General features: G+C 39.4%; 1 protein-coding gene across 1 annotated transcript; it reads left to right on the top strand.

Annotated features, from left to right (window-relative positions):
* Positions 1 to 68: 68 nt before the first annotated feature.
* Positions 69 to 13918, top strand: CZH9orf85 (chromosome Z C9orf85 homolog). Its single transcript, XM_059837202.1, has 4 exons — positions 69 to 226; positions 10251 to 10357; positions 12537 to 12650; positions 13438 to 13918. The coding sequence occupies exons 1-4, from the start codon at positions 125 to 127 to the stop codon at positions 13613 to 13615; spliced, it is 501 nt and encodes a 166-aa protein (XP_059693185.1). The 5' UTR covers positions 69 to 124; the 3' UTR covers positions 13616 to 13918.
* The last annotated feature ends 257 nt before the right edge of the window (positions 13919 to 14175 follow it).

Here is a 14175-nt window from a genome sequence, read left to right as displayed (position 1 = left end):
GGCGCGGGGGCGGCCGGGGCGGGGTGCCGCGGGCCGCAGCGCCAATGGGGGCGCAGCCGCGGCGGTGCCGCCCAGCGCGGGCGGGCCCAGGGAGCGGTTCCGGGGCACGCGGCGTCGGCCCGGGATGAGCTCGGAGCGGGGGAATGTGTCGCGCACGCGGCCCCAGCGCCACCAGAACGCGCGCGCCTTCAAGAACGACAAGTACGACACCAGCGCCCGGTGCAAGGTAGGCGGGGGCGGGCCCGGGCCGGGGCCGTCCCGGTGTCAGAAGCCAGCCCTCTGCAGGCGGTGCAGCGCTTAGGGCCGGAGCGGTGGGAAGGGTTTCTTGCCGAAAGCGCGGGCTGGTCCCCCTACGGCCTCTGAAGCCATGCGAGGTCCGGTGCCAGGTCCTGATAGGCTTCGGGATCGCAAACGAAGTCACGCGGCAGAGGATGCCGAGGGACCGTTTTAGGGATGGAGATACCTCTGGCCCGGGTCCGCCCACACCAGGCACAGTGATGCTAGCACTGTAACAACACATTTCAGACAGCTGTCACTGTAGGCAAATGTGTAGTGTGAGACTTGAATCATACTTACGACATGAAAGGACCTAGTTAAGCCGAAGAATTACAAGAGGAAGACTGAAATAAAGTGCTTACATTTGCGCAGCAATTGAATGTTCAATGGCATGTTATCCATATGACTTCTTGAAAGGTGCTATCCATGTGACTTCTTTTCTTTGGTCTTCTCAAGGTTTGTGACTATGTGGTCATAACTCAGAAATCTTGATGTTTTGAGAGCTTCATTTGAGCAACTTTCTCCCATCCCACATAAATACCCAGTTTCAACTGGCGTACTTTTGAGATAAATTTCATGTGTGCTTTAATTTCTTTTTCTACAAAGGGTGCTCTTTGGATTAGTTAGATAGAAAGGTGTGTTCAGCTACTCTGTCAGCACTTTTGCTACAAAAGTTATCATCTTCACTCTGTTGCTCCAGAACACTGTTTTGGCTTTTTTGGTACTAAGTAAGGAAAGGGAAATGGTCTGCAAAATGTTCTTGAAGTACTCACTGTGCTTTTAGTTTTGGTATCATAATATGCAGAAGGGGCTGAAGAACACGTGGTGTGTCTGAGCAGTAACACCCCAGCAAAGTCAGATGTTTCATCTTGCAGGCTAAGCCGAGAAGGTGACTAAGACAAAACAGAGGATGAATAATCTAGGAGAGTTTACTTGGTGCTATTGCTGTCATATATCCCTTCAACTGAACCTGCCTGGGTTGTCAAAAAGAGCTGGGAGGAGTGGAACAAAGTAGTAAGTTAAAGCCTTGATGCCAGAGAGGGAGGTTTGGGTTTTTTGTGAGTTTGTTTTGGTTGGTTTTTGAGATATTTTTTTTAGGACTGGTTCTGCAAGTTGAACAGGCTGTTTTCCTGGGATTCTAAGCAATGACAGTATTATTTGTTGTATGACTCCCTGCGTGACCTTTGATAGGAGAGGGTTTTCTGTCTGCGTACAAATATACACACAAAAATGTGGTAGAGAGCTGATCTTTCAAAAAAGTTTTCAAAGAGAAACTGAATTCTCGTATCTGTTTTGTAACTGAAATAAACACTTTAATACCCACATGGCTGTTCTTCTGTTTTTCGTCACTTGGAAAATAATTGATATCCTATAGAACTGGCTACTTAATGTCATGCACTCTAGAAAATATTTTTTTTTTAATGTGGCCAAGATTTGCTGTGGACATCAACTTGTCTTTTTTTTCTTTCCATTTAAAGAAAATTATTTATTTTCTCTTTGTGCCTGCTGGTTCATGGAGAGGGCTGAGTGTGTGAAAGTAGCATCCTGAAGAATGTGCCTCCTATTCTGGGGTGAGATAATGTTTGGTAAGGGGAAAGGATATGTTTCTTTTTCTTAGGGCATCCTGTCATGTACAAATTCAAGTCCTAAGGTACTGCCATGTTTTAGGAATTATATTCCCCAGTTTAGTGTTGCAACTGAAACGCATTAAACCATGCACTATCCACTCACTCACTCACTCACTCACTCACTCACTCACTCACTCACCCACTCACCCACTCACCCACTCACCCACCTCTCCCCTTACCTCTCTCCCTGCATAGCCCTGGAGAAGAGAATTGGAGGCACAAAAGGCAAGGATCGAAGGCTCAGATAAGGGCAATTTACTGGAAACAGCAAATGAAATAAGAAAACAGTCACAGCAATAGTGTAGAAGAGACGATTCACACACAGGCGTTCACTATGTGGGACCCCTGGCAGTACCAGGCCACACCATGCTTTGTGACCTGGAAGGGACCCCTCCCCCCATTCCTGCAAAATGATGTCACGTGGTATAGAGTAATCTTAGTGTCCCAGCCTGGAAAAATTAACCCTGGCTTGGCCAGAACCAGGACAGGGATACACAGGGATCAGTATAATGATGCTAGTCCCATTTTGCTGTTTTAAAGAAGTTAGGCTAGCAAAGATTAAGTGTTGATTAATGTCATCGTTTAGATATGGACTATGCTGAATGATGATGGTTTTGCATCTCTGTCTCTTGCAGTCCTGGATGATCAGATATGTCATGGATGTTCAAGGTGTGATGAGGAAAAGGAAGAAATCATAGAAAGTCTGTCATAGGCACTGATAAAGGAGTGGGGCATACTCCTTTCTACCTCTCATTAGCTCAGTAGATCAAAAGAATGCCTAAAGCTTCTCAGAGAGAATGGATCTCCTGTAAATCATTGTTAAACATATGGGGGAGTTTGTATTTGGCCTGTCTGCATTGTACACTGTCCAATGTAGTGCTATCTTGAAAGGCTGCAAAATGCTTATCAGCTTAATATTTGGATCCTGCTGCAATTGCACACTGCATTAACAATGTTGAATATTTACTACAGTAGCTTCAGGTTGTGCAGTGGGTGGAGTTGAGGTAGTTAATTATGGTGTTACTGCTATTTCTCTCAGTGAAGCAGAGGAAATTGATCTAATAGGATTTTGAATTTTCTCTGCTGGCAGTCATTTTCCAATTGGTTATTTTAAATGTTTTGTGCTCTTTGTCTGACACTGACCGTGTCATCCATTTTCTAATCTTAGAGGCCACAGACCTGATTACATGAGAACATGCTAGAAGATCCACCTGTCTTTCCTCTAATGATCAGTCTTTACTACAGCATTACTACAGCATTGCTCTTGAGGCTTGTTGAGGTGAAACATCCTTGCAACAAAGTACACTGCCTCTCTACTGTATTTGGGAAACAGCTACAACAGTGCTGGAAAAGTTTGCATCTTAGGATGACCTGAAGAAGGAATAGCCAGGACAGGGTAAGACACTGTCTTGTTAGTTATTGAATCTTGGAATTTGTTTATTGGTGTTTGCATTACATGGTATATTCCAGAATAGCTCTTTGCAGCACCGAGCTGAGGAATATACATTATGTTACATGAATATACATTTTATGTAAAGTATATTACATAAGTCATCATAAAAACTGCAGTAATTCTAGAAATTAAAGCAAATATAATTTAATGAGAACATTTAGAATTCCGTTGTAGTAAGATGGTAAACCACAAAGTGATTCGTATATACACTCAAAGGACTGATTTGTTTCTCTATTTCTTTCCTTTCATTAAAATGATAATTCATATTTCCCTAAATTTCAGGGGTTGTTACCTTTGAACCTCAACTTTACCACAGTGTTAATGTCAGTTACTTTTTCAGCCAGATGCATGGATAAATCACTTGTTTTAGTGGAAACACTGGTTTGGACTGTGAAAAAGCACTTGGAAGAGAACAGCTGAATGTAGAGCTTAAATGCTGAGTCAGTAATCATATTTTGAAACACAGAAGGGAGGTAGAGATAAACCAGTGGCCAACTGGAATTGTTAGATAACTGTATTGCAGTTTTTGAGATAATGTTCTTGCTGCAACGTAGAGTAGCTTGGTAGGTTGAAGTCTACTCTCTAGCCACTCCTGTTACTCTGGGTTCAGAAGTACATTCAGTCTTGGGTTGTAGCTTTTCATGTAGGGAGAGTAGGAGCAAATATAATATCTGCTGTGGACTCTAACTCAACCTTGGAGGTGGGGCAGAGAGTGAGAGAAAGAATGTGTGGGTAGGTGCAGGAGGTGTGTCTGGTGTGTGTGTTTGTGTCTTTGTGTATTTTCCTTCTTTCTGGGGGAGATGATGAGAGTCCTTCCAGTGCACTCTTAAATGCTATATGCATATCTTGCTTAAGTTTTGAAATAGACTTGGTGAGAAAATATTTGTAGTAAAAGGAATTTCAAGTAATGCTGATACAATAAGGGGACAACTGAAGCTCTGAGGGGGACAATTTCAACCTGTGTAATGTGTATTGGAACCCTGAAATCTGGCATCTGGTAGCTCAGTTTCACATTTGTCAGTCTGCAGTGACCTACTTTAACTGCTTACTAGTCATGCGCTGGAGGTCCTGTGGAGTTTTGGTTTGCAGTATTTCTGAACAACTGAGCTTTGAGAAGCTCAGTTGTTCAGAAATCCTGCATTCAGCCTTGTGCTGCATTCAGCCTTGTGCTGCATTCAGCCTTGTGCTGCATTCAGCCTTTTGCTGCATTCAGCCTTGCTGATTGAAGCAGAGCCACCTGTGTTTCTGACAAGGAAGTTTATGGATGGCATTAACATCACACTCAGTTACAGTGGAATAGGCCACTGATACATTCTCAGTAGAAGGAATCTGCTTTCAGTAGAAGAAATGAAAATACCCAAAGGTTCACACATAATTAGAAGCTTACAAACAGATGGTGAAGCTTCTTTGAAGCCCTGTCATTACATCCTACCTGTGAGCGCTTTAATGCTAGTTTTAGCTAGGGATTATTTTGTGCACCAAGTTAGTAGGTGTAGGTGCATTCATTTACTTTTATACATTCTGAACTGCTTTTGACAAGTTGTTAGGTGATTTAATATTAGGTTATGTGATCAGAGGATGTTGATTCATTAATATACAACTGAATGTGCTTATAGTGTGCACATGGAGCATTTTGTAGCATCATACCTTAAGGCTGCTTAGGTATGTCTGTATTGCACAACTGTAATTTCCCTTGAGAATGTATAGACACACTGCAAGCACTGGATGAGTTGCACTTTTCCTTGGAGCAAAGTATGCTAAAGAAAGAGAGAACTATTGACTAAAGCTATTGACTAAATGAGCATAAAGAAAACCCCAGAGAAACTGCTGCAACAGAAACATAATCTAACATGTTGCAGTAGTTTTCACACCAAGAAATTAATTTTACACCAAGAAATTAATGTCAAGCACTACTTCCTGTTTCTGTGTGAGGCCCTGACTACCTGCATAAAAGCTGAGTAGAAAAGTTGGAAGAGAATAATGAAGTTTACTAGCCTTTTTTCAGGGCTTTCTGTGGGCTGTTGGGTTTTTTAATACCCTCAAGGAAGAGCAAGCTATTAAATGGGCAAAAGAAAGAAAATACGAGTTTGTGAAAGTTTAAACAATATACAAAATATATTTAAAAGTAAATATTAATAGGAAAAAGTAAGCACCAGAGGAGTTTATTTGATTTTACTAGTGACTTCCCCATTCTGACCGGGAACTGAGAAACAAGAAAATTTGTCTTCAGGTTTATTACGACAATTTCTCTCACAGGCTTTTTTAGCATTTTCAAAAATCTGAAAAAACAGACTTTTCAAATCTTTCATTAGGGACAGCTTTCTTTACTGTTTCGAGTCAGCATTGCTTTTGAAAGTGGTGTGTTATGGGTTATTTTGGTCAGAGGAGATGCTAAATTAAGTGTAAAAAACCACTGTAAATTAGCAAATTTTTTAGTAATGGTAGCACTTAAATACCATGCTTTTTTTTTTTCTGAGCAAAATAAATCTAAAAGACAAACACAAGTTAAACTCTCTAACTGCTTTCTTTACATCAATCCATCATTCTCTATTGACTTTCTAAATCAACTGCCTGGTAGGGTTGTAAAGTCTTAGTGGCTCTTGTATTCAGATGTGCTGAGCCAATGATTAATTACAATGCTCCATAATTTTGAGGCATCAAAATTGAGTAAAAAATACAGGAAATTGCTGAAAAGGGGGAAGATGCACCATATTTGCCCCTTATAAGGAGGAAGTTGGAACTTAAAGCTGTTGTCTTTCTTCCAGTTTGTGACCTTCTGAGCAGATGCAATGTGATTCCTTTATGAGTAGCTGTGTAAGATTTGTAGTCTTGTGTTGAAAATTCCAGGCATCTTTACCCCTGGATCAGGATGCTTGAAGTGATTTTTGATGCCTATAAATGTGATGATAGAATCATATAATGGTTTGGGTTGAAAGGGACCTTAAAGATCATCTAGTTCCAAACCCCCTGTCATGAGCAGAGACGCCTTCCCCTAGACCGGGTTGCTGAGAGCCCCAACCAGCCTCGCCTTGAACACTGCCAAGGGTGGGGCTTCCCCAGCTTCAGTGGGGGAGCTGTTCCACTGCCTCACCACTCACACAGTAAAGAATTTTTTCCTAAGATCTAAACCTACAATCTTTCATTTTGAAGCCATTCCCCCTTGGCCTGTGACTACATCCTTTTGTAAAAGTCCCTCTCAGATACCTCCCACTACCCTTCTGGTAGTGGGAGGTGCTCTAAGGTCTTCCCAGAGCCTTCTCCAGGCTGAAGAGCCCCAACTCTCAGCCTGCCTTCATAGGAGAGGTGCTCTAGTCCTGTGGTCTACTTAGTGGCCCTCCTTTGGACTGTCTCTGACAAGTCCGTGTCTTTCTTGTGTTGTCTCATAATCCAGATCTGAATGCTTATGTGGTGTCTCACAAGAGCAGTGTGAAGGGGCAGAATCTCCTCCCTTGCACTGCTGGCCAGATTTATGGGCTGCAAGCTGCCAACTCATGTTGAGCTTCTCATCCACCAACACCCACAAAGTCCTTTTCCTCAGAGTACTCTCTGTCCATTCTCCACCCAGCTTGGGATTGCCACAATCCACAATCCAGGTGCAGGACCTTGCACTTGGCCTTGTTGAACATCATGAGATTTGTACAGCTTCACCTCTCAGACCTGTCTAGGTCCCTCTGTGCGGCATGCCTTCCCTCCAGTGTGCTGATCACACCATACCAGTTGGTGTCATTGGCAAACTTGCTGAAGGTACACTCGATTCCATTGTATAAATGCCTCCTACATGTCCTGAGTAAATAGGTTTTCTGCATCCTGTATCCCTCCTGAAAGGACCCACATTTTCCCAGGTCTATCTTTGATCACTGAAATACCTAAAGAACCTTCTGTTTTCTTACCCTTGACATCCTTTGCCAGATTTACTTCTGCCTGTACTTTAGCTTTCCTAACCATCTCCTCGGCTCCTTGGCTCAATTTTTGTGTATTCCTCCCAGACTTCTTTCCCCTGCTTACACCCTCTGTAAGCTAGCTGTTTAAGTTTCTCCAGGAGCTCTTGTCCACTCATGCAGGTATGTCAGTTTTCTTTCTTGCTTTCCTCTTGGTAGGGAGGCATTGCAATTGAACCTGAAGAAGACAACTCTTCAGTATCATCCAGCCCTTTTGGGCTTCTCTTCCCTCCACGGTTCTATCCCATGGCACTCTACTAAGGAGATCCTTGAAGATGCTAAAGTCTGCTCTCTTGTAGTCCAGGGTAGTGATCTTCTTTCCACGCTCCTCACTGCCCCAAGGTCCTTAAAATCCACGTCTTCATGGTCACTGTAGCCCAGGCTGCCCTAGAGCTTCACATTCACCAGCTCCTCCTTTTTGGTGAGAACAAGGTCTGGCACAGCACCTCTGCTTGTTGGCTCTTCTGTCACTTGGAGAAGGCAGTTGTCATCAATGTATGCCAGGAACCTCTTGGATTGCCTGTGCCCTGCTGTAGTGTCCCTTCATCTTTGGCATATTCAGCTTTTGGGATGGTCAATGTTTCAGTTTGATTGGAAAAAGAAAAAGAAGAAAAAAGAAATGCATCCCTGTGTGATTGTTGTGTATTCTGGCACCAGATGATGAGAGTAGTGGGGTGGGGAAGAGCTTTATAAAGCTCCATGAACAATAACTATGTGTATTTCCTTGCTCCATAGCAAATATTAAATAGAATTTGTAATTAGCTGCCTGTTTGATGAACTTGGGATTTGCTTCAGATGGGAGGTTTCTGAAGTAGTTTCTGTTTCATTCTTCAGGGCATGCAGTCCTGAGCACAGGCTCTTGCATTCCAGGAGCTTTAGCCTTTGCTGAGCCTGCCCATGGATCAGGGCAGGCTGATCCAACCCCAGCCCCAGCTGTGATGCCAGCATGTGTTAAGGGAAAATGCACAATTTTCATCCAGGAAGCTAACTGCTTCTTTGGAAGGACAACCATCTCCCTTCAGCTTAAGCCCCTGCAGTCTTTTGACTTTCACTAGATTCTGCCTTAGCAAAACTAAAAATAGCTGCTAACAATAAACATATCTCTACCTGGAAAAGCAAATTACACTGTATCTTACTGCCCTCCTGTATTACCAATCAGTGAAAGTCAGGGGAGTGAGGGGGAGCGCTGGGAAGTTCAGGCTAATTTGCAGGTTGTGGGGAGCTTGTGGGCTATAGTGCTTGGAGCCTTACTACATGCTGGTCAAGTGCTGAAAACAAGGCCTGTCTTTGAGCTGCATGAATTTTGAAAGACTGAACACAGGCACTGCTCACAATTTGAATTGCAGGATATTGAAATGTGAGATATTAAATTGCCTTTAATAGATATCTACTGGGAACTTACTGATGATTTTCTTCTCTCAGAAATTTTGCATGTTAAGCAGTTGTTGGTATTTTTGGAAGATATATCCATAATGCATCAGAACCACAGCTTTCTGTGTTCTGTATTCAAGCAGTATGCAAAACCTTGTTTGGTTGGCTTCTTAATACGCCAAGTCTGTATTTGATCATTTAGAAAATAATTTTCTTTTAACTTTAGCAGCCAGAAAGCACCACACATTCAGTTAACCACACCATAAGAAAGCTCATATTGAATGTGCAGGTTTAATGAAAAAGGAGACAATGGAACACAAGTCCCAGAGTGTAGTTTCACTTGAAAGTAGCGTCTTCTCTGCCATATAAATTTTTTTGAATAGAATAAGATACTGTGTTTTTAAAGCTTGGCTTGTATTTTTGGTCTTATGTATTGAAGTAGAGCTTTATAGAGTAGTAAGAAACTCTTGTGAGTCACAAAAGTAGGAAATTACTTCAGAAGATCCTGTATTCGTAGAATCATGTTTTTTCAGTTTATTGTGAAAGAATAACATCAATTGAAATCCAGATTAATGCAGAATCACTCCTTTTAGGTATGCTAAGAAGTAGATGTGGTTTAAACCATTTTAATAATGCAACGTTGATATGGTAGCCATTTTTAAACTATATTTAAAAATATTTTTTTTATTATACACAGTTTTTAACCATGAAATTTCTAGTATTAAATTTCTGAATTAATATGAACACCCATATGATAGCAACATTAGTGGCTGGCATTCTTAAATAGAGAAGAAATAAAATTAGATTGAGCCTATAAGGACATAACTTGTTATTTAAGGTAAGAGTGTGATTTGGTACCATTTCCCAACTCAGAATAACTTCTCTTGTGCAAATACTACTAGCCAATTGACATTTTATATTTCTGAGAAAGCTAAACACAAAATGTTGTAGGAGATATTATTGTAAATTTTTTCACTGTCTCAAAAATATACCATGGTTTAAATTTCCATTTAAAAAAAATTATCTTAGATGCAGAGAGCAAAAATGTTTTTCATAAAGGAAGGCTAGGATTAGAGAGAGATTGAATAATTTGACTGCAAATAGTGTGTGGATTCTACTTTGCTGTTATCTGAGGAAAAATCCTGAAACTGTTTAAACTATGTAGTATAGTGATAGCTTGAGCAGTGGTAAATTAAATGCTAAGTCTTGTAAGTTGTCTTCTTTGGACAAAAGCTGTGTATTTCAGGGCTTATTTCTTCTTTAATCCATTTTGTAAAATTTCTAGAGATGAAAAGAATTAAACACCTACAGTAATCAATTCTCAGCAATATAATTACAGAAAGAAGTACCATTAATAAGATAATTAAAATAATAATAATTATCATCATGTATTCTTTAACCTCAAGGTACCCTTTCCATTGAAGAAAATCTGTAGACAAATGTATCTGAAAAGCTTAATGTTAATACCAAGCAAATCTATTTATCTGTACTGTATCAATTATAACATGGATAAAAATGCTTTCTAAGCAAGATTTTACTCTATACAACAGGAAATCATTAATGTACTTTTTTTTACTTATTCAGAAAATAAATGCTAAGCTTCATGATGGAGTGTGTCAGCATTGCAAAGGTGTCTTGGAGTGGCGAGTAAAGTTCAGAAAGTACAAGCTACTGACAAAACCTAAAAGATGGTGAGTAAAGATATTTTTTGTTAATTGTTGGTCATGTAGTTTGTGAGGTTTTCGGAAAATATTCTGGCTTTGGAAACTCAGAAGAAGAAGCTGCTATTATGCAACGTTTTTAAAATGTGGATTCTGCAATGACAACATATAGGCAGTGTTAATTTTCTATTTCATAAGTCTTTTGTCGTAAATTTCTGGAAAGAAGACGCAGAGGAAGGGCAACTGCTTCCCTCTTTGCTGTTAAAACTGGCTGAACTGTGCACCTCTAGGTTTCCAAGACTGTCAGCGTCCTCCTGAATAAAAAGTCCTACCTGAACCTGTTGTAACACAATTTTCTAAGGTTTCACATCTGTATGTGAAGGGAGGGATCTGCACATCTCTCTCTGTACTTTGCATGTTTGCAATACATGCATTTCATTACCTCTTAGCATGTTTTCTCCTTTTCAATGAGAAAATATAATCCTAAGTAGTAAATGTTGGCATTGTTTGCATAGAGTTTTGAATAACTGTATGACAAAGATGATAAATACTTTAACCTATCACAAACATATAAATTATTTTAGTTTTCTGAAGGAGATGTTCTCTGCTTCCTTCTTATTTGCTCAGTTGCAGAGGTCCTTACCTCCTGTGGTAGCAGACACAGCGAGTGTTTCAGCAATGAAGCACATAACTCAGAGAAACAACAGCTGGGCTGTTGTGCACAATACAGTCAGGTTTGTCACAGTAGCTTGTATTTTGGTATTAGTAACCAGTTCCACCCTTTTATGTAAAGAATAAATGATTAGGTAGAAGGCTTGCTGAATAAAAAATAAGAATTGTGTGTTCTGTGCACCACAGATGAAGCTGGGTTTTTCACTTTTTCTCAAATAACTGTGTTATTTATGCATCCTTGGTTTTTTTTTTCCCCAAAGGGAAGAAAGCAGGCAAAAACCCCACGTAAATCAGGGAAGCATTGCATGGCTTCTTAATTGTTCTAAACCACTGTTTAAAGAACTGTTTAAACAACCATTTTAAAGAACTTTTCTAAATGTCTAAAGTGACATTTTAGAACAGCAGCTTATAACAGAGTATGTGATGTTCTCCCTCATATTTTTGAACAAGGAAATTGTGCCTCAGAGCATTCTAGCTTTACAGATGATAATTTCTATGCCAGCAGTACAATAGTTGGGTGAGCCATTGTTCTGAAAGAACAAGACTATGAAAATTTTCAACAGATGAAGCTTCTGGGTGAAGTAAAAGTGTAATAGACATTAAAAATGTGACAATTAAAAAAACAAGGCATCTTTATATTGCAAAAGATGGGGATGGACAATTATTTTTAGTTTCGTAACTTCTTTAAAATTATGAGTGTTAGTACAACCACAAGTACTCCCTACTTTACTTCTGTGTATTTAATTATTAGAAGTTAAACTATTTTTTAAAAAATATATAAATCTGCCTTGCATTGTTAGTACCTCTATTTAGTATGACATGTCTGGGAAGAACTTTTGAGGCATTAAAAATTACTGTCAAGGGATCAGCATTACATGGGATATATTGTTCCAGTTTTGTTCCCCAGATGTACAAGGCTTTAGAAATACCAGCTGAATGTTAAGCCATAGAATTTTGGAAATTAAAAAATCCACAGAATATTATCATATTTTGAAAAAGAATAGCCCAAGCCCTCTACCTTATTAGATTGGGTTTGTTGAGAATACTGTTCCATGCAGGCTTGTGTTCATAGAAAACAAAGTCTAGCACTCACTCAGTTTATATTCTGAGAAGTTTAAGAGGAAGTAATTTCAATGCTTTAACTGAAAGTTTTTTATTTGTAAAGTTCATGTACTTTTTTATGCCATATGCTGCTATTATTAAACAGGATGTTATGCAATTTTAAAGTAAAAACTGCCAACTGAAATGAATGGAAATGTTTATTCTGTCAACTTAAATGTAAAATTCTTTATTTAATGTTTCTTTTTCAGTATTTGTTTTATTAAGTCTTCCTGAGGAAAGTAAGGGAGGGGGTGAACGGCAATGATTTTGATAATGCTGCTTGATAAAACACTGAGTTTTTAGTTTGAAACCAGCCTAACATGTGTTGTTCCTCTTTTGTGAGTGTTTGTTCCTCTTTTGTATATTGTATTTGAACACAGACTGTTTAGTAAGTGTCCACAATATTTTTTAAATCATATTTTCTTTCTTTTCACAGTGTGAAATGCCTCCAGAAGACTGTAAAAGATCCTTATCATACTATTTGTCGACCTTGTGCTGGTAAACTAGAAATTTGTGCTAAGTGTGGGAAACAAGAAGAAATAGTGATTCCGTAAGTAGCTCACAGAGTACATAGTTTCAGTCCTGTACTTATAATTCCCCTTGTAACAAGCCTTGTTTGGAAACTGCCAAGAAGCTATCATAATTTATGCCATATTCTCAATTATCCCAACATGAATCAGTAGGAGTCATTTTCCTCACTTTCTTCAGATACAGCTGGGGGTGAAATGCTTATTGGTGTTAGTGAGGCTGAGGCAACAAAAGTCCTACTTGGATAAGACATTTTAACCCCAGTGGCTAAATTGTATTTCTTCTTAACAAAGCAGTTCAAAATGGGTTTTGGTGTAGAGCATCATAAAATATGCACAAGCTGCTGTTTGCATTTAGTCTGCCACTTGATAATTCAGTTACTAGTGAACAGAAGAACTAAATAAGGACTGATATTGAGCACAGTTACCACAGTACATTTAGCAGGCTTTTGGCTTTTTTAACTGGTATTCTCTATTGAGCATGATACGTAAAACATTAATTTACTAGTTTGTGACAACAATCCAGCAGTTGCTTACTTGGTCAAGCTGTTCAAATATTTATTTTTCTTTCTTTGCAGTCTCTTCTGTACTAAATATTATTTTATGCATACTTTACTGTGTTTTATATCCTTCCTATTTAGTGTGAAGTAACTTTAGGGACTTTTGTTGCCCCTCTCCTCCTTCTTCCCACCTCCTGCCATCTTCCATCCTATATTGGGATGGAATGCCAGGAGGATATTCTATCCTCCATCCCATTCTTGTTTAAATTCCAGAAGTGGGTGGTGATAATATCCCTCTTGCTTTCTACAGGATTGATAAAGGACAAGACAGAACTCAGAGTGAGACTTCTAAAAATGGCCAAGAGAGCAGTAAATTGAAGGATGAGCTGGATTTTGATACAAATTTCAGTAGTGCAGACAGTGATGAAGATTCTGATGTGCTTGAAGAACAATTTAAAAGTATGAATTTTGAAAAAACAGAGATCTAAAAGGCTGTGTTTATGCAAGAGATTATATGCAATCAAATATGGTAAACCGGTGCTTGCCTTTAAACTGTTCCAATCCCTGATGGGACATCTAAGTTCCTTGTATGTTAATTTTGGCATTGTGTATGATGATGCATGTGGGGATTTGTATTAATACACATTTTTATGTATTAGGAACAGAATTTCTTTGAAAATATTCTGAAAATATTCAACACTCTATCTGTATGCATAGTTATTTATTTCATACATATAACAACTTCCTGTTTTTATGGAATAAAGTCTCTTTGTGTAATTGTTCAAAATTCAGTATTATGTGATCATCAGAAGTATTATTTCTACCTGGAAACCTACCTGAAAGTCTAGAGTAAACACAGATAGGAAGAGCTAAAGCAATTCCCATGGTTTTCTGAAGGAAGAACTTGCAGTATTCTGTCAATGAGTTTCCAGATGGGGTCTTACCCTATGCCTGAGGGTTTTTGTTCGGTTTTTTTTTCCCCACTAAAAAGAAACAAGTGTGGAAATTCCATCACCAATCCAGTTAATGAACAGTTAAAGCTTATTTA

The sequence above is a fragment of the Haemorhous mexicanus genome, chromosome Z (genome assembly GCF_027477595.1).
Source record: "Haemorhous mexicanus isolate bHaeMex1 chromosome Z, bHaeMex1.pri, whole genome shotgun sequence".
In the NCBI taxonomy this organism is placed as follows: Eukaryota; Metazoa; Chordata; class Aves; order Passeriformes; family Fringillidae; genus Haemorhous; species Haemorhous mexicanus.
This window is presented reverse-complemented; position numbering and strand designations above follow the sequence as displayed.

What these genes read in the sequence shown, in the direction of transcription:
- CZH9orf85 (XM_059837202.1), top strand. Translation starts at nt 125, where the DNA reads ATGAGCTCGGAGCGGGGGAATGTGTCGCGCACGCGGCCCCAGCGCCAC. An exon ending in ACACCAGCGCCCGGTGCAAG is followed by an intron (nt 227 to 10,250) that starts GTAGGCGGGGGC and finishes TTACTTATTCAG; the next exon opens with AAAATAAATGCTAAGCTTCA. An exon ending in CTGACAAAACCTAAAAGATG is followed by an intron (nt 10,358 to 12,536) that starts GTGAGTAAAGAT and finishes TTCTTTTCACAG; the next exon opens with TGTGAAATGCCTCCAGAAGA.